Below are 27,881 nucleotides of genomic sequence, written 5' to 3'. Positions count from 1 at the left end.
TACAGGGACTCGGAGAGTGAATAGCCCCTCGATAAATATATATGGCCCAAATATAAACTTTATACACAAGGTAACCAAATTAAATTTTAATCCCTTACAAAAGTCTTTAGTAATCCTGTAAAATAAAAGGAATACATATTTGTAACATTTAATTCCAAAAGCCCAATGAAGATCTCCTCTTGAATATAGGCCTACGAGAAAACGACCGTATTTTCCCAAAATATAAGTTGTCTCAGATAGAACTAGACTAGAGAAATTTATCCAAAATGATGGATAATAATGACAAGACCCGAAAAAAGAAAAAGTACCTACAGCTGTTTTCAGACTGTGTTTGCGATGAATTCAAACCAACACTTTATTAAGGTGATTAGTAATACCTGAAGCAAACTACGAGTGAAACGCAGAAACCACCAAAACTAGATTGGTAAAGTAGTTCCATATCAAAAAGACTCGAGTGAGACAGAAAAAAAATAACTACGCCATTAGGAAACAGGGCGTCAAAAACCCTTCATCAAACAAATCAAGAGTTTTTCTCTCTAAAGTAGATTATTGTAAAGTTCTTACAATATCTCTCGCGAAGTATTATGGGATGTAAGTGCCAAGACTCTAAAGGGGGGATTTAATTTTGATAATTTCGGTTTATTTTGTTTTTTACATTTGAGTAGACGTAACGTTAGAGTGCACCCATTGGCATCTTTACCAAAATAGAGATGGGATAGGTAACAACTTATGAAAAAAAAAAAATATCAGAGCTATCATCTACCTGTAAAAATACCGTCAAAGCCTAATGGACCCTGACAGACGTTGATATAGTAAATTTATGCCAATAGATGGTATGGAATACCAAGGGTTTTTTAAGGAATTTTAATACAAACTAGGGTTGCAATTTTTGAGAGAAAGTATAGGCTCTAATGGACTTTAAATCTCCCGTGATCGTTCTAATTAAAAATTATATTATTATTTGCGCCTACAAGATGATTTTCCTGACTAGCATTTATGTATTGCGGATTTGGGATTTACAGGCGTTCTATGGGAAACTAATGCTTAAGTTTCATCCTGGTGGATGCTTCCCCGTAACACAGTGGTGTATTGCGGGTTAAACATTTCTACAGGCGTTCTATGGAAATCTGATGTTAAAGTTTCAGCCTGGTAGATGCTTTGCCGCATAGCTTACTTTATTCGTTTTAGGTTAAACAGACTGAAAGGGGCCATAGAAAATACATTAACATTATTTAAACTGAATAATAATAAAGTTAATAAATTGGAAAAATAAAACTAAATATAGGAGACCTTAAAATAAAATTAAATATTTTGAAATAATTAATAATTATGTTAAGCTTAACTATATATTGAGATAAAAATAAAAATAATTTAAATAATGGAGAGATAAAGGTAAAAATTAATATTTTAACTAAATAATAATGATTTAAGATGAATTATAATTGAAGAGGTTAAACAAAAAACATAATTTATTTTATTAATATTAAAATTCTTAAATAATAGAGAAGTGAAGCTATTAATATTATTTTCTGGGAATTGAACACACACACAAAAAATACCCCTTATAGCAAACCAAATAATAACTCCTGGCGATAACAAATCACAAAGGGAATACCTACTAATACCTGGCATGGGCTGAGAAGCAATATTACCTTCCTACACACATCGACGAGTGTAGTACAAAAATACCGGCGCAATTTTATAAAGTTAGTCAACGTTTTCCTTAAGGTAACGAATGTATTGGATAATTCAGCCCCATAGGATGGCCAGCCCTACCAATCCTTGAGTGGATTATCTTTTATACAAACAATCCCATAGCTGCTGCGCCTGTGCCTTTATCCTATAGCTTATGCCAAAAAAGTAGGAGAAACGGAAGTTACTGATTAAGTTCTCTTTTTTTCTATTGGAGATAAATAGTGGGAAATATGAAGGAAAAAAAACACCGCAATTTCAGGATAATTCACTTCCATTGAAGGAAGAACAGGAATGGCGCTAAATAAAAGTAAATTTGTGTCTCAGCCAGCATCTGTTTCCTGGCAAAAGTACCTTTTAGCTTTTCCAGCGTAGCCCCCAAACGTATTAAGAATTCCCCTAAGGCCTAACTCAGAGGGAATCAAGTAGAAAATGCAACATAATTTCAAGGATTACTAAGGCTTTTCCGTCCTCTTTAAGTAATGAACATTACAAATGGTATGAACTGTACACGAGTAAGAATTTGGTGGGGTCGCGGGTGAGGTTAATGTTGATTTAAAATTCAACCCACGTATAGATTTTATGCCGAAAAAAAAACCTTCACTACAAAACAGTATGGTATAAACCAAGTTTGCTTCAAACGGAAAGGGACATGCTAGATTTTTTCTCTCTCCATTTTTATATGAAACAGCGTATAAAATGATGAATATTTTAGATTGGAACAATATCTCTATGTACAATACGATAAATTAACCTAACCACAGATAGTAGGCATTTGGGCCTATCTATGAAGCAGACGACGGTTCAGTATAAAATTCAAGTGAACGACTATAGTCAGGTTGGGAAATAAGGATTTTTTTGACAACTGGACATTAGGCCAGCGACCCCCCGGTTTGAAATAAATAAACTGGTCCATGACCATTGACCAGGGCACGTCGTCTGTTAAACTAAACAAGTGGATAATTAAAATATTTGAGTTAATGTCTGAACTCTGGTTACCCTTGAATTTTCTTAGTGGTCTCGTGGACCACTGACCACTCTCCTGTTTAATTTTAAAACTGGACCAGGCAATTTTTAAACTGGCCATTTGCCCTGTGCCACCGCCTTGACTATAGTACCACCTAACGGATTCCCCCACTCTGCCGTTAGGCCTAAGGCGTAGTCTTCAGAATAAGAACATTATTACAAAGTTCAAAGTTCGAATTTAACTATGGCAGTAAAATCACTAATTCATTAGGTCAAACGCAATCAATTTCTCTAAAAAATAATAATTCCAACCGTAATTGGCCAATATTCATGCCCAAGCCTAAAAACAAACTCCAAAAAACCATAGGACAATAAAGCAAACTATGACTGAACCCAATGAAAACCAGGGAAACCAAACAACGACCCTTATTCGCACCCTCCAACACATTTCTAGAATGAACGTCCGAGGTTATTTTCGTCTTTCTTTCTTTTTTAAACCAATTTTTATTCTTCGCACTATCAAGAAAGGCCTGCAGAGATGCCCTATCTGTTATTTTTTTAAACCCAAGAAATTAAATTTGCTTCAATATTTTTTTTCGTTTCTTTTTCATAGTATTAGTTCAAGCCTCCATCCTTTCTCAAACCAAATTTACATTTTGACGAGATTGTGTTTTCCTTTTCTTAAAAGGCGTTTATGGAAAGATACTATGAGGACCCCTTAAAACTGAATTTTCTATATCTTCTCTTTTTCTCACATTTTTCTTTTTTTTTTTTTCAAAAAATAATAAAATACGAAATCTGATTTGAAAAAAATGAAATTTTCTACCAATATTTTATAAGAATCTTTACGCTTATCCTTGGCGTTAACCCTTGGACTACTCGTTCAAAAAGCCCTATCGAAATTGGATAAGTTCATTTACCTAAAGGTCATGTGAAGAACAACTCCATTTGAACCAAGTCTTAAAGGAAAGGTAGAGTAGCTTACCTTAAACCTAACCCCTTTATTTGGCGTTTTGAAAAAATAAATAAAAACAATTATAACCTGGAAAGACAAATAAGAACTCCAAACCTCATTCGGTGAAGTATATAGAGTTATTTTATGAAATTGGACTTTTAACTAGAACCAGATCACGAAGGAAGTTTGCTTTTAGGCGGTAGTGATGTCAAAATTTGATAAATGGAATGGAAAGCAGGATCAAATTGGATATTTGAAATGGGCAATTACTTTTGAAAACGTGTGGTACTGGTTCTTGGGTTTGACCAATAGGCTGACCAAATGCAGGGTCTATAATAATCTAGCTAAACGAGCGCCAATTACCCAAAACTGAGATATACCGAGTATGACGTCATAGTTTGTGAAACTACCAAAAGCATTTAATCAAAATTAAAAAAGCATGCACCTGACTTTAATTAATAAGTTAAAATACATTAAACTAAACCAAACCAAACCAGAAATAATATTTACATCTTGAAGATACTGAGTGTTTACCGTGCTATACTATTCCTTTAAACCCCATAACCTTTCTAAAGTACCTTAAATGCCTGAAGCGCGCAGGAAAAGTGAACGAAAGCTATTATTTGCTCTACGAGAGTGGATGCGTCTACCTCGCGATGCAAGTAACGGTGGGTCTAGGCCTAGCACTGCTTATCGGGACCAAGTTCTAATGTCCACAGCCAGTTAAGTTAAAGGACCTTATATTAGACTCCGGGGCAGTCCTTCCTTACACTCTCCCTCCATCTAGAATCTGGATCAATTACACGATTTTAGTTAGTATACCCCTCTCCTACCCCTAATTGCTTTGAACTAAAAGGAACCCGCCGTAATGATCACGGAGTACAGCAAAAACCTCTTTTAAGTTCACTTTTGCTTAAAGAAAAGGATATGGTGTATTAAGTTGTACAAAAGTAGTACGTACGACGGAGAAACCCGCGCAAGAGTTGATTTTTAAAAAACCTCCTCAGTAATGAGACTAAAATAACTTGTTTTCTTTATCGTGTGTCGTCGGCGGCTACAGCTTGTGTGTTATGTTATTTTTGGCATGTTTTTATTTTTGCTTTTTTTGTGGAGCAGAATTTCCCCCTTAACGAAGAACCAATATAAGTTCCGAGAACGCTGTCTCACCGTGATTTCAAATTTCGCTCCATTATTCAAAGTTTTCTTACGGATTATTGCCATAATGGCAAGAATTTCACGACCAAGTACAATTACGAGCTATTGCTAATGGAAATTCACATTTTTTGATTTTTACAAAACTATCGACAGGGCTTCTCTTTTTGAAACGCAAATTTGCACGATATAAAACTAGACAAGAAATTGCTTTTAAAAATATTACGGATTAAGTTTTAATGAAGCCCAATATAAATGAACTTTCTTTGATATAAATAAACGGCACTGAATTACTAAATTACTTCTAGTTGATACGACATGAGCTTGTTATCAACGATACGCTTCTTATAGCAGACGAAACTTCTTAATATCTTTACGTTATCTTTAATTTAATAATGCTTAAAAGGTTAAAATTTTCAAACTTTATTATACAGGGAGTTTCTGATAAGTCTACCATAAATTAAGGGGGATGTTCTTTGAGTGCACAAACGATTTTGAGTCGAAAATGCATAACTTTTATCTCCATTTTGCCGTCCGGGTCACTGTTTTCGAGTTAAGATTGTCATAGTATTTTATGACTGACCCCTTAAATTTAATTAAGAAACTGATTTAAACAATGATTTCTAATTTAATTAAGGGGTCATCCCTAAAACACCAATCAAATCATAACCCGAAAACAGTGACATACCCGGACGGAAAAATTTGATAGAAGTTATAAATTTTCGACTCAAAATCGTGCACCCAAAGAACATCTCCCTTAATTTCTGGCAGACTTATCAGAAACACCCTGTATACAGCGATAAAATATTAAAACTATTTTGAACTGGAGTGAAGAAAACCCAATGAAACATGTATAATGAAAAGATATAGAACGATACGTGACATTTTCAACCAAATGGTCGTATATATTTTACAAGTATCATAAGGGCCATAAATATAACCTTTCCCCAAAATGTCGCCATTAAAAATATTAAATTTCGGAATATTAAGAACTCTTATTAAACTTATCTTCCTTCATATCTCCCCCACATAGGAGAGGATCCCCCTCTTTTCTAAGAAAGTAAAGAACTTTCTTTTGCCTTCCTGTTACCAAGCAATATTTCACTTTTGCTGAAACCAAGAAGCGATATCTAGTTTATTAGGGAGAAGGTATAAGATGCCTAAGTATTCACGCGCCATAGTCCCAGTCCCCCTTTCAAAATACAAGGGGGGACGTAAAAGGAGTCCGGGCTATTTCGCCTCTCTTCAGTCGGAAAATACTTAATTTTCGTCATTCGCGTCGCGCTGACGTGAGTTTTCAAGAACCAATGAAATGCTGGTTCTAATTTAGAGGCGGGGATTAACTTCGGACCTACTATACGTTTGGACTGGAGATAAAGCTGGAAATAGGGCGAATTTATACCTTCTCCCTAATAAACTAGATATCACTTCTTGCTGAAACCAAGTCGTTACAGTTAACGATAAAACTAGTTACGTAATGAAACTACACTAAAAGTCTAGCAGACTACTTATGTAAGCCTAATTTTGTCACTGCGGTGATAAAGATGCAACCCAAAAGGAGGGAAGTTGAAATAAATTAATTTCTCATTATAATGCCATCTTCATCCTGCGAAGTTCCATTTAGTGGGTCACTGGATATCTTATAATCTAATCAAGAAAACTGAAACAATCTAGGCTAAAAGCAATTAGTTACAAAAAAACAAACAAAGAACTGGGCCTAAATTGTAATCTCCAAGGAGCTAAAAAAACAACAGAGCATCCATAACAGTAGGTCCCAAAACGCTAAGCCTAACGAGCTGAATAACATCAAAAACTATATAGTTCTTTAGCTTGGTTTTAATTCCTTGAGGAGTAGGTAGGTCTATATGATTTGATCAAATCCTAATAAATAATATAACCTCGAGTTTTCTTCGAATTAGACTTAGCAATTACGTATTATTACTTTTTCTTAAGATTTAAGATTCTTAGAGACAATTTGCTCCTCTAAAAGTATTAACGCATCATTTACTTTCTTTAATAACCACATAATGATTTCCCATCATCTCTAATCTTTGAAAAGGGTCAGCTTAAAAACAAGGTTCGTACGAAATTTTTAAATTGAAAATCCCTGACATTTCCAGGTTATCCCTGACCATTTTAAGGTGTTTACCAGAGCCCACTTCATCACACCTGGCTCATATTTAGCATTGCATGAAGAATGATGGTATATACCAAACAAAATCCCTGACATTTCCAGGTTATCCCTGACCATTTTAAGGTGTTTACCAGAGCCCACTTCATCACACCTGGCTCGTATTTAGTATTGCATGAAGAATGGTATATACCAAACAAAATCCCTGACTTTTCCAGGTTATCCCTGACCATTTTAAGGTGTTTACCAGAGCCCACTTCATCACACCTGGCTCATATTTAGCATTGCATGAAGAATGATGGTATATACCAAACAAAATCCCTGACATTTCCAGGTTATCCCTGACCATTTTAAGGTGTTTACCAGAGCCCACTTCATCACACCTGGCTCATATTTAGCATTGCGTGAAGAATGATGGTATATACCAAACAAAATCCCTGACATTTCCAGGTTATCCCTGACCATTTTAAGGTGTTTACCAGAGCCCACTTCATCACACCTGGCTCGTATTTTGCATTGCATGAAGAATGGTATATACCAAACAAAATCCCTGACTTTTCCAGGTTATCCCTGACCATTTTAAGGTGTTTACCAGAGCCCACTTCATCACACCTGGCTCATATTTAGCATTGCATGAAGAATGGTATACACCAAACAAAATTCCTGACTTTTTAGGAAAACATTTTAAATCCCTGACTTTTTACCGTATTTTCCTTATCCCTGACTTATCCAGGTTCTGTAAGAACCCTGAAAATGTACCCCCCCCCTTTCCCAAATCAGATCAAACGCCACAATGTCCTTTAACTCCATACTCCAACTAATATTACAATAAAAATTCACAGAAAAATGGAACAAAATGTAAAGTTCACTCAGTTCACTTCACACTTCAATGAAAATCCAAAGAAATAATAATAATAGAAAGAAAGGTTCCTTTAAAAAAATTTCTAGGACAGAGTTATTAGAGAAACGAGTGAAACGAGCGTTTGCAATGTTCGATATTTCTTTTGCTAGACAACGTTCGTTCGTTGAAAAAGCATTAGTCCAAGGCTTAACGCGCTAACGCATCCTAAGAAATGGGTGGTGGAATTTCTCCTAGCATTTCTTTCTCATCCAGGGTTTCGCTCCAACAATTTTTCGCGGGAAAATGAAGGGTGAAAAAATAATAAGAAGAGAAAAAAAATAAAAGTCCTAAGAAAGCAAAGAAGAAAAAGTAAGAAAGAAAGAAGAAGCTGGATTGGAGATGAGAGTGCCGTTCCTTTATTGCCACCCTGATCTGCCTTTTAGCATCCACGTTCACTTCTACTCTCTTTGAGCAATTTTTTTCCTTCTCTTCCTTGACCGGTAGTAGTCATGGTCATTTTCATTGCCCAGTCTTCAGAGCGGCGGTCGCCCGGAGCGAAGTCGCGTATTACCAAGAGTCTCGGTGCAAATTAGACGTATCTTATAACGAATTCCATTATACGGCCTGCTCTGAGATCAATCGCGGTTTGCTCTATTTCGTCATCAAATCCGATAAAAAGCGATTAGATCATTGGACAGTTCGACACTGAAGAAAAATGCATGTCATTTCCGGAGATTTTTTAAAGTTATAGTTTTCTTTCCACCAAAATGTATATGCAAAGTTATTAAGCGATCCATGCTGATCTATATGTCATTTAGTAAAACAAGGGACCGAGCTCGTTACCAATGGAAGATGTGAATCAGAGCTATCTCGATTTACCAACGCAATTTAAGCAAGGAACTTTTCAGAGCCCACTCAGAGCGCCCCGAGCAGTCCAATGGAATTCGCTACTAATATCTATAGAAGTTCATAGGATATGTTCCATATAAGTTTATCACTGGTTACAAACTGGAGCTTGTCATGAAGTGAGGGAGGTAGGTCATAGATTCGAGGTAAAGCGACGCCTTTTGAGGCGCTGTCAAAGACGTTTCAGAGCACTTCGAGAGCGCCCCGAGCAGTCCAATGGAATTTGGTACTAAAATCTACATAAGTTCATAAGATATGTTCCCCATAAGTTTGTCACTGGTTACAAACTGAAGATATGTTCACCATAAGTTTGTCACTGATTACAAACTGAAGATATGTTCCCCATAAGTTTGTCACTGGTTACAAACTGAAGATATGTTCCCCATAAGTTTGTCACTGGTTACAAACTGAAGATATGTTCCCCATAAGTTTGTCACTGGTTACAAACTGAAGATATGTTCCCCATAAGTTTGTCACTAGCTCGAGCTGTAAGTCTCTCAGTAGCATTACGAAGTCATACTTATGAAACATATCTTATAAACTTATGATATCTATCTCACTCATATAGATTTACACGAAGTTACGACGTTTTTCCTTTTATATATTTTTTCTCTCTCTCTCCTACATCCCTGGCTTTTTCTCTAAATACCCAGGGCGTGATAAGGAGCTCTAGCCAACCTCCATACCGGAAAGATAAAAAAAAATCAAGAAATCTAAGCTTTGGAAGCTCATATCGATAAAACGGAAGGAATATAATAGGCAGCTAAGCCTTTGGGGAAATTCCAAAGGCCTATCTATAAAACACTAAGGCCTTTTACGTCCCGCGAACAACATAAAGGGATTTTTAATTGATTTCACCTCTTTACTTCATAGAGTAAACGAAGACACATAAATTGGAAGTAAAAATAAGATAACAGCGGCTCTTGAAGGCTTAAAGATAAAAGAAACGAATAACCAATTAACTAGTCTTAGAGTTTGCAAACTACACAGTGTCAAAGTTAGCCAAACAACAAGAAAAACAAGACGGCCCAAGGGCTCGTAATAGTAGCCATATCGTACGAGTGAATAGCCCCTCTATACCCTACCCTAATGAGTGGATAACCCCTCTATACCTTACCCTAATGAGTGAATAGCGCTATCTTTTTCAATGCTTAAATGATTTACCGTGCATAAAATCAGAGTGGATAGCCCCTCGATTCCCACTCTAAACAGTGATTAAATTATAACCGTATAAATTTACTTATGCTGTAATTCTAATATTCCGGCGAATCGAAGAACAGATAGTTTTTAGTGTTAATCCCCTCGATGAGTTTACAACAGACTTATGCCGATGCACACTTATCGCATCTTATAAATTTCTAACAAGGACTTATGCCCAGAAACTTTTGAAAGAGAAAGTTTAGTTATAGTGATTACGCATTTTAGTGATAATCCCCTCGAATTACCTTTAGCAATGCTAAAATGATCAAACGCATAACGCTCATTTAACACTATGTTAGCTCTATCTAAACCCACATTTGAATTAACCGCCAAAACGTCCCAGTCAAACATAACATAAATGACGATAGCTACCGAACGAGAACGAAACAAGGAAAATCGTTATCTATTTAATTAGCACATAAAAAAAAGGAAATAAATATAAAAACCCCAAACATACAAATTCATAAGTATCCGACCCCACAGATAAAAATTCAAAAGTATCCGACCCCCACAGATTAAGAGGTAACCCACCCCACATCACCCTGACATTTTAGAGATAAAAATAAATAATAAAAAACTCGGGGTTTCTATCAAGTCTCTATAGCTCAGTGGTAGAATTTCCGTCTACTACGTGAGCGACCCGGGTTCGAATCCCGGCTGCGATCTCAAAAAAAATTTTAATTAAAATTAAATTTCTAACCGAGCCCAGTTACCCCTATGGGTGGGTTGTGGTAATATAAAGTTCCTTTTAAGCTAAAATCTGACGATAACGAAGCGACAACCCCGGCCACTACTACTACTACTACGGCTCGGGTCAAACTAAGAGCCTATCGTATACTACGATATGGCTAAAAACGGTAGATACCGGGATATTTGGGCACTTGTAAATGACAAGAAATAAAATGGCTCCTTTGTACATACATAGTCAGAGACATAACAAGAAGACTTATACCTACTTTGGGCCAGTCTGGGAATTTGGACACTTCCTCTGTTTAATTATTGCTTGGACCAGTTTTTAAATTCAAGAAGTGGGGGTTACTGGTTACTGGGACCAGTTTATAGGAAAAATAACGGGACAAGTCCAAGGAACAGTTTAATAATTGCATATATATGGGAAAATAAGGGGGACAAGCCCAAGGACCAGTTTATTATTTTGGACACTAGGGGTTACTGGTCCCAAGGACTAGTTTATTATTTTGGACGCTAGGGGTCACCGGTCCTAAGGACCAGTTTAAAAAAGTTCTTATTTCCCAGACTGCTCTTGGCTATACACAGATCCCAGCAAAAAATTAACCTTAACCAGCCCTTTAACGAATTAATTTTCATACACAGCACATAAATAAATTCAAAATTTGACATACACTACTAACAGACGAGATAGCTGTAGACGGTGACTCTTGCAACTGTTCTACAACCGATCCGTCAAAACCTTTTACCAATTCCAATAAACTAAACTTTTACTAACTTCTTTTTTTCGCCTGAATGAAACGAATTTATTTCACGGCTTCTTTATTCTAATTTATTCCAAGGCCTCTAAAACTAAACTTTCCTACAATTACGGTATAATGAAGTAAAAATTCAATTGACTTAACAAACGGAAGCTAAGAGAAATTCGGTTTCGTACCTTTAGAGAGAGTTAAAAAAACTTGAAAAAAGGAAAGAAAATAAAACGTGGCCAAAGGTATTAGGCTTATATAATTCGAAATGGCCTGTACTTAATTTGAAAAGCCTTGGTAGAAAATCCAAGCGCTAAACTTTGCGGGGAAAAAAGGTTGTACGGAAATATATAGTCCTTTTTTAAGCCTTAACTTCAAGGATTTTAAAGGAAAGCAATTAGTACTTAGTAGGCCTAAATGAGGGTAAAAAAAAGATGAAAAATTTGCTAAAAGGAACAAACTCTTAATTGAAATGTTATTCAGTGAAGTTTAACTTGTTTGTCTAAAGATAACTTCTGGGGAGTTTAAAAATATAACCCAAACAAATAAAAAAGGCTAAAGCTTAAAAGTTCAAACTAAAAACCCAGGACACAGAAGTTTTGACCTATAATCACTTTGGCAGCAAATCATTGATTTTGCGGTTCATTACCCCTTTACTGTCGTTTCGAAAAGTCCAAAACAGCTAGATCCCCCAATACCGAAGGGGGTTTCGGTTGTCAAAAATTCTGGGGAAAACTATACAGAAATCTCAATAAATGGCGCGCGATTTTGGCGGGAAACTAAGTAGAAAAGTATAGTAGTTGGGACGATTCGGACGAAGGATTACCAGTGCGCCCTAAGGCCCTTAATGAAGAGATTCATTTCTACCCTGAATAAGTTTAAGTTTTCTGTATTTGCCATTTAAGGCTGGAATATCATCTAAAAGTAATTTTATTTTTAGACGTCAATATTCTTGGCTAAATTCGTCTACTCATTGAGCAACCTCTTCTCTATAGGCTATACCCCAACCAAGGGTATCTGTCACAAGAGATTGAACGAAGTTTCTAGCTTGACAAGTCTTCGATAAAACTTCATCATTTCTAGGGCGCAGTACAAAGCCGCTCTATAAAAATTGTCACGGCACTGTGTATTACTTTCCCAATGTCTTCAACACGACCTAAGGCAAAGATCTGCCAATACTCGATAGTTCATCCCGACGATAGAATTCATTACCAAGAAAGAAGCCTTAACACGATTTCTACAAATTATAAGATACCTTTCTACATATTGCAATCTCAAAGTGCGCGGTGTTAGGATAGTACCTTCACTTTTTCTGCAACTTCAATTTATTCTTCTCTCTAGGGGACATGGTGGGCAAAAACACTTTATAATAAGAACGGTTTAGATGCAATACAATCTGAGGCGGGAGTAATGTCCATAATTTAGGCCCCTATCTCCTTTCCCAGCCTTTGACTTCATTGCTTCTAAACTGACTAAACGAACAGAGTTACATAGGAATAATGAGAAATGGTTTAGCCACCTCCTCATAACCTTGTAGAACTCTACCATTTTTTTCTTCTATTTTTATTTTGTTATACTTTTTCAGCAGTAAGACGACATAGACATGACAGTCCGAAAGAACTTGTCGCTTACGGTCATCACCGCCAAGGTGATATTAAAGTTACCGACATTGTCTAATATAGCTTATATCAAAAGCAAATAGAAGCAAACGGAAAGTGAGGTACTAAAAAGAAAAGAGCGCATGCGACACGTGACTTTGGTTGTTTGGTCAACGAAAACCATAATTAAAGCCACAAAAGCCAAAGTAGACCACCGATTGGTCGGCCAAAGAAGCTAGAGAAAGCGACACTAAACATAACACTGAGGGCACTTTACTTTCCTTCCGTTATTCATATTTGCTTTTGCTCATACCTAAATTACCTAAGGCTTGTCCAAGAAAGCTCAGAAAGTAAATTTCCCATAGGGTTTTTTAAAACTAAGTTAATTTAAAACGTAGAACAGTTTTCCAGGACTATTTTAATTCTTACGAAACTTAACAATACATATTAATCCGCTTCAGGTTCCTCTAGCTTGCAAATCGAACTTGTTCGTAAGCACACCCATGGGGCGATTTGAAAATTTCTTTGAAAATAATTGGATTATTCCTAGATATTTAATTTCCTAAATAATTTAAGACTGGCGGCAGAATTTATATAACTTCCCCAAGTAGTTTCTCAATTTAACGGACGACTCCTGCAAAGAAGTTCTGGGCCATTAAAAACTGATGTCGCGTGGTCCCCCCAAAAATGGAAATTCGATTTTTTTTTTTATCTAATGACGTTTTTACGGATACTGCTGCCACATTGGTTAATAAGTGACAGTTTTTGGCGGGAAATTGACGCGGGAAACTTAAAAAAAAGCACGTGGGGTGCGTTAAGATGAAGGGAGAGGCGGTAATAACCGCATCGACAATTTGTGAAAATGTCATCTAATGGCTATCAAAACGTAAAAGACCAAAATATGGCTGTCAGCTGAGGGAAGAGAAGAAAAATTACTTCACAAATCGAGAAATCGATGGCGTAAAGGTTGAATGGTATATTAATGCCAGCTATAAAAAACTTACTCCAAATCAGACGCTTTTAAATCCAGACAAAATTAGGTGTGACGTTACTTTGCAATTAGTTTTGTTTACAGTGACGATATTCTTCCTTTGAAATTAAGTTAATTATCTCGCCTTAACTTTGGATTAATGTTTTGGCGCCTAAATATATAGTATAGGTAATTCCAGGAAGTCTTATTCGGAAATCTTTGGCGCTTTATCTCAAATGGTTTCACTAAATTCTTGAAGGATATTAGTGTAATTAAGACATCAATCAAACGATCGAAAGATAGGTGGTGATATGGCTTTAATCAACTAAGCCTTTTCAAAGGCGGATCATAATTCCCGGATCCGGAAACGAGCAATTCCTTTAAGCTTTCAAAAGCGAATTACAACAATGTTCCGGACAAACTCACTCGAGCGTTTACGTAATATCGCCCGAGACACGCGAGGTAGAGTTGAATTAGCGCGAGAGATCGGTCGATCATTTGTCATTGGAAAGATTTCAGTCTACTGGATTTTAACACTAGTGACTTAGGTAGTTCAAAAGAGAACGTACTATACAGATCGTCATTTACGTCAACCTTCCCTCTCAGCGCGCCTAGCTTTAAACAGGGGTAGATTTAATTTTAGAAGTAGGAATGGAGAATGGTTTGTATTTACATCAATCCGACTCATAGCCCGGTATAGAGTCCCTCCCTCCAACACGTAACGAAAAGTTTAAATTATGTTATTGGCTCACTTAAACTACGTTTTGATGACGTTGCTGACGTGGACGGCGAAAAATACGTAATTCCTTTTTACCTCTGTCGCTCTGACCCGCCTCTTTTTTCATTCCCCCCCCCCGTGTCCCGAGGAAGGGGGTCCGGGACTTTGACGCGCGCCCACATTACTCTGTTCTCCATTCCTTCTTCTAAAATTAAATCTATCCCTGCTTTAAACAAAGCTAAAATTAAATTTAAAATAACCTTGATATACTACAATCTTAATCCCTCCTTGGTATTTGTATTGAAAAAGAAATCATCCCTTTTCCCTCTCCTTCAAAGGATTTATTATATCCACAGTGTTTTCTCATTATTGATTATGAAGTGTCCAAACCTTCTGCCATCAGTAACAATTGGTCGTCAACATTACGAAAGATATTCAGAAACGAATTAGGATTCGTCTAAAGCCACGAAGAGCCATACATGATTCGATACTTTCCGAGTACCGAACACGATGCTCGAAACTCCCCGAATAATACACGAGAGTCTAGCGACTACAGACAGAGGACTCGTTCTTCAAAAGTATAATAGCTTATCTATCTACAAAAGCTCTGTCTATTCCACGGAATTATTTAACGAAAGACTACAGATGTCACCGATAGGCCTTGGCAATAATAAGGGCCTGTAGCATTGTAATAAGAGATCCCATTCTATATAAAAGAGAATAAGACAGTCACCCCACCGCGACGGAGAAAATAATGACCTGATTACGATAAGGGTCTTTGACGAAACAATGTACGCTTAATTGCCTATTGAATGACCTAAGGGGTTCAAAGTTAAATGGCATCTTTGCTCAATAATTGCATAATTCATTGAATAAAGCGGTGCCAGGAACCAAACGGAGGCAGTATGCTTTTTCCCTAGAGACAAATATTAAAGATAAATACGTCACCCTTAATTTACATAAACTGAAAAGTATAGAAGATCCATCATTAAAGGTAAAGTAGAACAACAATCCTGTTAAGTTTGACATTTTTCAAAATTAACTCAATCTTTAAGAGTAAGATAAAAAGATTTTCCAAAGGTGCATTCTTTGCTATTCGTTTAACATACGAATCTTATATACAGGGTGTTTCTGATAAGTCTGTGGCCCTGACGACAAAATGGAGATAGAAGTTACATTTTCGACTCAAAATCGTGCACCCAAAGAACATCCCCCTTAATTTATGCCAGAATTATCAGAAACACCCTGTATTTATGCATAATTCCTGAAACAAGCCAAAGAGAACCGCTGATAGAGCCGCAAATAACCTAACCTTGCATGATTGCAAATTCAGCAATCCAAAACTTATCGGAAAGTCAGTCTAAAACTTTAATATTCGCAAACTAAGCTGCGGCTGAATTTTCCTAACCGAAAAATTCGACGAAAATCCTCAGAAAAAAAAGGAAAAAAATTCCATCATTCCTTTATACGGTTAATCAAATTACGTCGAAAATACATTGGACTCGAGTCAGATAGCCCCTGGAGCTTTAGTAGGGGATATTGGGGGTGGTGTACTAAAAGACAATTACAACAAGTTTAATTAGTCATAAGCGTCAAGGCGCAATTACCTTATTTTTGTAGCTTATTGTTATCTTAGGCCTTTGACCAAAGTAGCACCTAATTTCTGGAAATGTGTGAAAATCATTTCGTTCCTAGAACAAAAGGTCTCACCATAGCCCAATGAATGTATTTGTCAAAAAGTTTTAAAGAGTTGCTAACTTGGTATTACCATAAGTTCATAAGATACGTTCCATAAGTTTGTCACTGGTTACTGAGACTGGCGTAGGCCATAGATTCAAGGTAAAACGACGCCTGGTCAGGTGCTGTCAAAGGCTTAGTACTACAGACTAAATAGGACCAAGAAGTGATATCTAGTTTATTAGGGAGTAGGTATAAGATGTTTAAGTATTCGCGCGCCATAGTCCCAGTTCCCCTTTCAAAATACAAGGGGTGGGACGTAAAAGGAGGCCGGGCTATTTCGCCTCTCCTCAGTCGGAAAATACGTAATTTTCGTCATTCGCGTCGCGCTGACGTGAGTTTTCAAGAACCAATGAGATGCTGGTTGTAATTCAGAAGCGGGATTAACTCCGGACCTACGTTTGGACTGGAGATAAAGCTGGAAATGTGGCGAATTTATACCTTCTCCCTAATAAACTAGATATCACTTCTTGATATGACTAGATGGAAGTCCTGCAAAACTAACCGAGTGTAGGACTTCAATTCTCACTTGTCGTTCAGGAACTAGGTATCTCGAGCTGTAAGTCTCTAGCATTACGAAGTATAGGAAGTGTCCTAATACTTATGGAACATATCTCATGAACTTATGGTATTACACAAGAGAGCGAGCGTCTTTCGGGTGGTGACGAGGGTTTTGTCTAGTCTTTTCAACTCGGGAAATTGGAGTCGAACAAAAGGCGACGGTCGAGCTAAGGCTAGGGGTTTTCCGAAACAAAAGATAACTAACTCTCTCTCTCTCTCTCCTTTTCAAAACCATCAATTAAGTTTCCAGGATGTGTTCATTTTTATCTAGTTTCTATATATTTTCAAACGGGATATTTGCTACAAACGTAAGAAACCAAGTGTCTTCGTTTGTCTCAAAATTTCCAAGTATAATTTTCACTAAAGGTTCATGGCTTTGGTTTTGAAACATTTTTTTTTTTTTGAGAAAATAAAATAATTGATGAGATTAAAAAATAACAGTTCAGTTTAAATCAGTACTGGAGTAAATTGTATCACATAATGCCTGACAATTACAGTCACACTTTGAAGTACAAACTGAGAAAAGGGGTAGGGAATTCTCTCTAGCACCTTCATTAATGAAAATAATCTATTAAAAGCTCTATTTAATGTTTATTAAACTTTAACCACGCTGCATTTTTCCATTAAAGTTCAAACAAATTACCTTCGACACCGTCGCTAATTGGCAATATAAAATCGTAATTTAAACCTTAATTTCTCAAAGGCATATCTTACCTTGATGACATTATTTAAAAACTTATGACTGTCTCAAAAAAAAAAAAAAAAAAAAAAATGTAAAGATGCTGGGTAAGATGTGATGGGAAACTGCTTTTACACATTCTTTAAAGAGCCAGAAAATTATCATTTGCAGAGAAACCACAACCGCTCCAAAAACTGCGGTTTCAACTTTCATCAAAGAACCTTTCCTAGAATGTTTCCAGCCCTTAACTTCCGGATACTTAGATGAGATGAGAGCCGGGGAGTTTCCAAGGGTAAAATTGCGTGTAACTTCCTCGTAAATTTTGGACCGCGTAGTAAAAAAAACTACTTTGCGTATAAAAAAACTGCAATTTTTTTTTGTAATTCAGGCTCATCTAAAAGGCTTATTAAATTCCTTCCTCTAAATTCTTTTTTTGGATATTAAAAAGAAAAAAAGCTACCGAGCCTTTTATAAGTGGTATAGTAGCTAATTTTATACGGAATCTTGCTAAAGTCTTTGTGACGTAGCATGTGTCACGCGCATGACGTGTGACGAAGTTCATAACGTGGAACCGCAAGTACAACACCCAATCAGTAATTCAGTATCATCATCTTCCATTTCAAATGAAAGTTGATTTCAAAAATATAAATCAAGTAAAATTGATGTAATTTTATCTTATCTCCGACGAATTGAAGACATGGTTCGCTAAACTTCAGAAAACCCATTTCCCAATTATTCCCAGGGTTTTTTTACAGATATTTTAATAATATTAACGAAATAAAAACTGGTTTTTGAGTTACTAGCGTCTGGAAACTTCCAAAATTTCCCTCAATTTTAATAAAAATCTTAAATATACGCGAATTTTCAGATAGAAACTTAATTCCTTGATATTTTAAGGATTGAATGAACCCCTTTGAAAACGAGGACAGCAACAACCAAAAAAAGGAAATAAACAGAACCATCAACTTACCATCGCGTAAATTCCGCATGCTAGACTTCCACTCCGAACCGATTTCCAACAACAACAGGAAGTTAAGAGCACCATTTTTCCACCCACGACTACGATGACCGGAAGTTGGTAGTTCTAACCTTCTTCCGCCGTCGTTTCCTCAAGAAAGGTTGTGGTCCCTTTTTCGACTTGGACGGGAAACGCTCTTAAGAGTGGTGTCGAATTGCAAAAGCCGGAATATATATAAAAAGCAACGATGGATCCCTTTTCAGCTTCTTCTTTTGGTAAACTGGAACTTTACTCCTTTGATCTGCCAAGAAAGGAAAATATTGATCATCATTACACTAAAAAAACTTTTGTTTTTAGACGTCACTTTTATTTGTAAAAACAAAAAAGTATATTGTAAGGAGAGTCTGGAGAGATGATAATAGTGCATTAGTACAGGAAGATAAAGCAAACTTAGTTGTACTACTAGGCCTATTATGCCTAGCAAGAAGTGATATCTAGTTTATTAGGGAGAAGGTATAAGTTGCCTAAGTATTCGCACGCCATAGTCTCGGTCCCCCTTTCAAAATACAAGGGGGGACGTAAAAGGAGGCCGGGCTATTTCGCCTCTCCTCAGTCGGAAAATATGACTGTAATTTTCGTCATTCGCGTCGCGCTGACGTGAGTTTTCAAGAACCAATGAGATGCCGGTTGTAATTTTGAAGCGGGGATTAACTCTGGACAGGCTACGTTTGGACTGGAGATAAAGCTGGAAATGTGGCGAATTTATACCTTCTCTCTAATAAACTAGATATCACTTCTTGCCCTAGTTTATTCCACCACGATCACGTGACGCGTGCGTTTTTCAATGGCTAACGCGATGAATGAAGCTGCCATAACTGAAAAACTCCTTCTGTGAATGGGTTTTTAACATTTTCCAATTCCCCGGTTCTCCCAGGAATATTTTTCCCTTATTGCGTCTCACTGACACCTACAATCTTTCAGTAGCACTAAGAACAAACTCCAATTCCCAGTAAAATGTTTTGCAGAAAAAAGATCGGCCTTAATGTGTTTATCTTTGCATAAAAACTAAATCTTAAACAACATGCACTTTCGACACATTATCTAAAGACGGTATTAGTGTCCTTTTTCAAAACAACAACACCGAAGCAACAAGAATGGCAAACGTGACAAGGAAGCTATAAACATTCACGGGAAAAAGTATACATTAGGGAGTTATAGGCTTTCAAAACATCGGATGAAAGTGTCCCAAGCCTGAAGCTATATGCCATACGTACAGTTTTAAGAGCATAAAGACATTTCTATAAGCTTGGCTGTTTAACTTTCTTCTTGGATTAAATCCAAAACAGAGTAAATAAAGATTCTTTCTTATTTGCCAAAACACGGACATGTTTTTATTTTTAATCCAGGTTAAGAGAATACCTCATTCCGAGTAAGGAACCTGACGAAACAAATTGGCGTATCGCCATCGTATAAGTGTCGCAAACTAGAACAGGTAGTATACTAAAATATTTAGCTAATTAACAACCGATATATAATTAATTTGTGGTTGTACGTTGGAATTAACTTTATCCTTCACAGATTCGAGGCAATTTCTGCACGATAAAAGTTGAGGTCAATTGAATTTTGCATCCCAAAATACGATGTCAATATTTACTAACTCCTACGAAAAAAATTTAAATATAGTAAGCAGTTTTGAAAATGCATTTCCCTTTTCATTCTAAATAAATGCGTGTTTACAGAAGGAGTCTTTTAAATCTCGTGACTCGAATTTTTTATTTTGAAATCAAACCGTTCCTTTCAGAAGAAAATATCTGAGTAAATATCACTTGTGTTAAACAGGTTCACGGGTAGTTGAGCGGTTTTCAAAAGAGCGTTTTGGAATAAAGCGGTTCCTAAAACAGCGGTTTGCAAAACCGCGTACAAGCAAAACCGCGGTTGCTGTTTCCGCGTTTCTCAATACAGCGCTATTTCCCAAAACAGCGGTTGCTGTTTCCGCCCAAACTGTGATTGATAGGAGGGAAATATCTATTATATTAAGTATATAGGACAAAGAACAATATTATGCAAAAAGGAGTAATCTTATATCGGAAGTAAATATAAAATATAATTTTTTGGAAAAGGCACATTATTTTGGGAAGTTAATGAAGATAAACAACAAAATTTTGGAAAAGGCGTACTTTCGTACGCTCAAGATATAAACGCTGTAATCAAAATGCGCTAAAACGAGAAATGGCTATAATGGCAAACGCGCTTATGAAAAAGCCGTTTTGGACAATGCTGTTTTGATAACACGCCCAATCGATAACATACCTGTTAAACATGCACACGATATAAGCCTACTCGTTCTGAATTTGAAAGTACTAGGTATCTTTTTGGATATACAGGGTGGGTGTTTTTGAGAAGTCTGACATAAATTAAGGGGGATGTTCTTTGAGTCGAAAATGTAATTTCTATCTCCATTTTGCCACAAGGGACACTGTTTTCAAGTTAAGATTTGATTGGTGTTTTAGGGATGACCCCTTAATTAAATTAGAAATCATTGTCTAAACCAGTTTCTTAATTAAATTTAAGGGATCATCCGTAAAATCCTCTGGACAATCTTATGTTGAAAACAGTGACCAGGACGGCAAAATGTATTCAATCAAAATCGCCCTAAGAACATCACCCTTAATTTATGGCAGACTTATCAGAAATAAATATTCTAAACATTACTAGTTGGCTGAAATATAATCAACCTTACACCATTCAAAGCAACTGACCGAATTAACTAAATTAATAAATTATGATTTGGCACTATAAATGACTCTAATGAATTACAATATATTGAAACAAAGGAAACCCTTACGAAATTGAAAAGTTGAATCCTATAACGTTAACATACAAATACGAAATTACTAAAAGCCCTTGATAAACCGCATCCAATTTCAGTCAATATTTCAAAATATGTTTATTAAGGATTGGAGACAAAATCAATTTTGCAATTCATCTGTATCGCGCAGCTTTGTCTAAATACCCAATCCCGAATCACTCACTCTCTCCATCTCCGGATTACGAAACGCATTTCAACAGATATAGTTTTATATAATCTTGAATAATTAAATTTTAGCAATTTATTTAGAAGGAATAAATTAATTAGCAGTATAAAATCATTTGATTGAATTCAATTTCAAACTGTGGTAAAATGATGATTGATGTTCAAATTCAGCTGAATTTCAGCAAGTGGCCATGCAATTTCGAACGTCACTGCAATTGCATTGCATTGCATTAAATTAAATTAAATTAAATTAAATAAAATGACGGCAAGAAATGTAAATAAAACCTTTCTTGTTAAATTATTTTAAATAAATTTAGTTGAAAGTGCACAGTGGTCGAAAACGTTTGAAAGCATAGACGTAAAATTCTTCTAATTGACTAATAATATACTAAAATTGAGGGTCAGAGGTCATAAAGCGTGTTAATTAACGAAACTTCTAACAATTGAAATTGGACCTAAATATTGATTATGAATATCAATGTAAATAGAACTTCTCTAGTTAAATTGTTTAAATAAATTTAGTTAAAGTATAGATGGAAAATTCTACAATGGACTAAGAGTACAATAATATACAAAAATTGAGGGTCAGAGTTCATAAAGCGTGTGATAGAAACAAAAACGTTATATTTATAATTAACTAAGCTTCTAACAATAGAAATCGGACCTAAATATTGATTTTTGATATAATTAATTAAGCGTAAACTTTAACCATCACTTTAAACTCAAAACCAGTCCACCATTCTGCCAGAAAGTTTCAGAACCTTCAGTCTTGTCGGTCCTGATTTTCAAAGGAGATAGATGTATCGTTTCTTGTGGCATTTAAAGGATTACGAGCTTAGTGAATGACAGACGGGGAACAGAGAAAAAGGAGCTGATAAATTAAGAGTTCCGAGGAAGCTGTTCAGTCTAACTCGGGCCGGAGAAAGGGTTCTCCGCAGTAATTGGTCGAAATTGATGTCTTTAGTTTGTGAAGGATTCTTCTAGGGGGAATTAACTAGTTCCAAGAGGATAATGTTACACCTTTTTGCTCGTAAATTATACAACTGTTTAAAATTCAAGCCCTGGGATCACCATATTTAAAATTCCTTTGAAAATTAATTGCGTTTCTTCTTTGCTTATATAAAAAAGGAAGGATTACGCATGAACAGGTTATTAATTGATCTTGGGTAAAATGATCCAGGATTAAATTGCGGTTTAAGATTAACTGCGGTTGAATTTCGAAGACGAGATAGTTGTGTATTATTTCCAGCGGCGCCGATCCTGGGGGGGCTGCGGGGCCCGGGCCCCCCTGGGGAAATTCTGGGGGGGCAGAGCCCCCCTTGGAATATGGGTGACCTAATGGGGCATGGGGGCTCAGGGAGTCAGGGGCTGTGGACTCAAGGGCCAACAAGGTCAGGAAAAAATTTCTAAGTCCGCTTAGCGGCTAGCGCTAGCCGCGAGCTGCATGAGATGAGAGAGAGAGAGATAAACTGGTCTGATACTATAACAAATTTCTATGGATCGGACTTTGACAAAAACCGCCTGTTGTTACACAGAGACATGCTTCTAGATGCTGCGAGGTCTGAAAAAAAGACGCTTTGTCATGTAGCTGATGTCATTTCGTTTTTACTTGAGCGCGAATCGCTTAAGACCATGCTACCAGAACTAACTAAGCATTTCAGAATTTTGCTAACGTTACCGGTAAGCTCTGCCACTGCAGAAAGATCTTTTAGCGCTTTAAAAAGGCTAAAAACATATTTACGGAACACTGTGGGCCAACTGAGGTTAAACAACTTGGCTATACTACATATTTATAAAGGTTTGGCTGACAACATTCCCCTTAATATTCTAGTGAATAATTTTATCGATAAAAGCGATATTAGGAAAAATACATTCCATAAAACAAATAAATAAAGCATACATTTTTGGCAAAAACTTGTATTTTGTTCTCCTTGAGTGCCTTAAAATGTCCAATGTTCACATTTAATTACCCATAGCATAATATCATTGGAATGTATAAAAGAAGCACCCCACCTGGCGTCAATGAGAATTTAGCAGCGTTTTCATTTATTATTTTAAGTTGATGCCCACTACTTCCAAACAATCTTTAATTATATGCAGTTATGATAAAAAATTAACAGCCGTTATTTCCAAAATCAGAAATCATGAGCCCCAGCCCCCCCTGGAAAAATTTGCTATCGGCGCCGCTGATTATTTCGACTAACAAAGGGTTTTGACAGTTATAAATTATTTAAAATTATGTGAAAAATAATTGTCTTAATACCTACGTTTTGTAATTTGAAAATATTTCGAATATACTTCTAAAAGTTCAGCGTTTCACTTGTGGATGACGTCATAACAAGATAGCAATAGCGTTTGACATCATAACAGTGTAATTTTATATGTTTTATTTCCGATGACGGCAAAGCAATAGATATTTCTCAAACGAAGGACATGTATATTGTTTATCAAAGGTTCAAAAACCTTTCCATCGATATATGTATTCGTTCGAATTAAGACATAGATAATTTTACAACCAATGATCCAACTCTCCCTTCAAAGTAAACACGTCGAAATAATCAAAAGACAGAATTATACACAAGCAAACACATGCAGCACAACCGTATAAACCATAGTTGCCAACAGGTTGCGAGCCCTGCAATTCCAAAATACCTTAATGTCTGCCTACTTCAGACTATCCTACATTACGCATAACTTTCAACACCGATGTCATTACAAGATACAACAAATCACCTCCCATTTAACTGAAACTAATGTATAACGAATTTAAACCCCCAAAAAACGAAGACAGACAGAGCAACATCAATTCATCCTAACCATTCATAAAAAAGGCCCTTTTTTTCACATAAAAAATTCACAAATTTTCTTACTTGATGGGAGAGAGTCTACATAAAATCCATTACATAAAAGCTGTCGCAAATGAGGGAAGGCAATGATTTATTAAAGGCGTCGTTCATTTACGAGTAAAGAAAAGGGAAGAGAAGCGAGAAAAAGAATTTAAAGACGTCGAGCTCAACGATCCACGCGAGTCGTAACAGCACGAGGCAGTTTTATGGCAACGAGAGAGAACAGATTTTAGACGTCCAGCCTCTGGATGGATACCCAAGGCAAATGTGGCACGGCCACGGACGGAGAAACCGAACCAGCTAGAGAGAGAGAGAGGAGAGAGATAGAGAGAAAGGGACTCTCAGAGGCTGAGCGGTGCGCGCCTCTCGACTTCTATTCACCCGTTTCTAACAATCCCTGCTTTCCCCCATCTTCATCCCCCTTATCCTATACTCCTAAAGAACAGTCAGTCGGAGGGGGTGGTCTCTTGCCATAGCTATTGTTACGTTAGATTCTAAGGGGTAGAACACTTCCCGTTAAACGTCAAACCGACAATAAACGCCTAAAATAACGTATTTTAAATGCATATCCGACTTCTCGCTAGATACAAGTACAAGAAAGTGTTCATTCACGCCCCGTTGTCGATTTTTCCACGTACAAAATCTTATCCTCGGGTGCGATGCTCCTTTTCCGATAATTCTGGATGGATTTCCCACCCATTTCTTGGATTTTGGGAGTCCCGGAGAAAAGAGGGGGGGGGGGTCCATATCATGACTGACAATGGATTATCCACGAGGATTCTAAGATGAATGTTTCGTAAGTTCCAAGGTTGAAACGGTGAACTGGACATACAAAAGAACTAAAGTTCTGATTTATCGGAAGAACTTTTAGAGAGAAAGGTGTTTCAGGATATTGGGGCGATGCCTATTTCGAAGAATTTTGATAGATCCTTTGTAAAAACTCTACAGAGAATTACTGAATAAAAAAAAAATAAATAAAAAATTCATGGATGGAAAATTGGGGACTTTGTTCGATATAAAAACCGGACCACGTACGAGCAAAAGGAGATTTGCATTTTAGTATATCAAGGTCTACATTTAATAAGGACTTGGCAATTCGGACTTAACTCCACCCCATCGCCATTATAGTATGTTTTATTTACAGAATGAAAGGCATTCAAGTCCCTGCTTCTGGTGTGTTTTAAGCACTACTAGAAGGGGTAACGTGACGTTGCATGACGTAGAACTTCCAAATCCCTATTCCAGAAACTAGGCCCGGGGAGAGGGTGAATTTCCCTGCGGTAACCATGCTCTAATTGCAAAAAAATTACTAAACATTGTCGCGGCGGTCCTCTTCAGGACTACAAGTCGCACGAGAGAATTCACCTTGTAAAGAAGCAATTACAAGTACAATTTAAAACTATCTCCGGAACAAACTATAATTACACAAGTACAATGAACTTAAGAGGGAGGGTGATTAACCGCGGAGAGACAAAAAATACGGTTGTTTCATTTGTCGCCTGGGTCCGAAACGGTTACGTATAGGCACGTATACACTCTAGTCAAGTCTCAAAATATCCCGAAAAAAAAAAAAAATAAATTCCTTACATTTTTGTTACTCATTCACTAAACACACTCTTTCACGGAGAAGCGAACAATGAATACTCAATGAATGAGATAAATGAAATTTGTAATTAAAGTAATTAAGCTAAATTAATCGTGTAACAACCCTTGGAATGAGTTGATAAAATAGAGTAGGATGGTTCGGTTTGTAGTAAAAGGTCTGTAATCTTTTTCAGATACACCCTGTATAATGAAGAAAATATCTTAAGAGACGTTCGCCATCTGGTAGGCCTAATTTAAAACACAAAACTATTGGAAACTTCAAGTCCAAGATACACGCTGTAATCTAACTCGAGTCTTTTATCGACATTTAGGAAATTCCTTGTCATATTCACGCTTAATCAGATTCAGGTCCGCGATACGTTAAAAATTAGCATACCTTAGCATAATGAGGGACAAAATATAAATAATATACGCTACGAGTATATTATATTTTATCAAGAAGTGATATCTAGTTTATTAGGGAGAAGGTATAAATTCGCCACATTTCTAGCTTTATCACCAGTCCAAACGTAGGTCCGGAGTTAATGCCCGCCTCTAAATTACAACCAGCATCCCATTGGTTCTTGAAAACTCACGTCAGCGCGACGCGAATGACGAATGACGAATATTACGTATTTTCCGACTGAGGAGAGGCGAAATAGCCCGGCCTCCTTGAAAGGGAGACTGGGAGATTTTGAAAGGGGGACTGGGACTATGGCGCGCATCTTATACCTTCTCCCTAATAAACTAGATATCACCTCTTGATTATATATATATTCATTGCAAAATTTTCGGCCCTTATTAATATTCAAGGCTACATAACCAGAAAATTGATTTTTGTTAAATATTTATAATTAAAACTTTAATACGTAAATTAATTAAATTTTGCACTTGAAAAACAACACGTGTTTTTATAGTTAAAAAGGTATTCTAACCACGCAAGGTTAAATAAGTGTATAGATAAATTCTTTTATAACCAGAAATATTACGTAATCAACTGACTATAGTATACAAATTGGGGTCAGTGTCATACAGACAGACTATAACCTTAAGACTAAAAAGCTCATCAGTTAAAGTGAAGCGTGTTACATAGCCTCATTAAAAAACAAAAAAAAACAGACTTTAACATTGAATTGTCAATTTCAATAAAGGTCGAACAGAAGACGTTCACCTTATACTCAATTTTTACGCTTTGATAACTTTAATTAATTATGTTAAGTATTTTATTATTATTATACCACAGATAATTAAACTTAGGAGATTATCAAATTTCTCCAAAAAGTTCTAATGTTAACTTTATTACGAGGAAAATTTCGATTTAAGAGATTATTTCAAAAAACCATCATATGGAAATAAAATAGTTTCAGCAGGGATAGATTTAATTTTGGAAGTAGGAATGGAGAAGAGAGTAATGTGGGCGCGCGTCAAAGTCCCGGACCCCCTTCCACGGGACGGGGGGGGGGGGTATGAAAGAAGAGGCGGGTCATAGCGACAGAGGTAAAAAGGAATTACGTATTTTTCGCCGTCCCCGTGAACAACGTCATCAAAACGTAGTTTAAGTGAGCCAATAAGATAATTTAAAGTTTTCGTTACGTGTTGGAGGGAGGGGCTCTATACTGGGTGATCTATGAGTCGGAATGAAGTAAATACTAACCGTTCTCCATTCGTACTTCTAAAATTAAATCTATCCCTGGTTTCAATAACATTTTAACTAGTGGATTGGTTTTATTTTCTTCTCGGGTCCAGGTTTAAAACTTGACCTCAATAGACCTATGCCTATAACCAGTTAATCAACGCTTAATCAATGGCTGTCAAAAACACCATACCGCAAAAGTCAATATGTTAGATATAGCCAATATGGGAAAAATTTATAAAACTAATAAAAAGGCCTAAGGCATTTATATATATATTAAAAGG

The 27,881-nt window shown here is 36.5% G+C and overlaps 1 protein-coding gene across 3 annotated transcripts in view; it reads right to left on the bottom strand.

The window, feature by feature from the left end:
* The window catches only part of LOC149653997 (uncharacterized), a 113,814-nt gene that overhangs the window by 26,937 nt on the left and 58,996 nt on the right, over nucleotides 1-27,881 (bottom strand). For 2 of the 3 annotated variants that reach the window (XM_089845370.1, XM_089845372.1), the window contains exon 3: nucleotides 18,513-18,801. In XM_089845370.1, the coding sequence (XP_089701496.1) occupies nucleotides 18,513-18,587 (75 nt within the window). In that variant the 5' untranslated portion in view covers nucleotides 18,588-18,801. Of the gene's footprint in view, nucleotides 1-18,512; nucleotides 18,802-24,404; nucleotides 25,006-27,881 lie in introns of those variants that run through there. The other variant, XM_089845371.1, reaches the window with a different exon arrangement.

Source organism: Phalangium opilio, unplaced genomic scaffold (assembly GCF_054372755.1).
Source record: "Phalangium opilio isolate 3A_F unplaced genomic scaffold, DU_Popi_V2 ptg000079l_1, whole genome shotgun sequence".
Taxonomy (NCBI): domain Eukaryota; kingdom Metazoa; phylum Arthropoda; class Arachnida; order Opiliones; family Phalangiidae; genus Phalangium; species Phalangium opilio.
The sequence above is the reverse complement of the archived record's forward strand: the minus strand, read 5'-3'. Positions and strand labels throughout refer to the sequence as shown.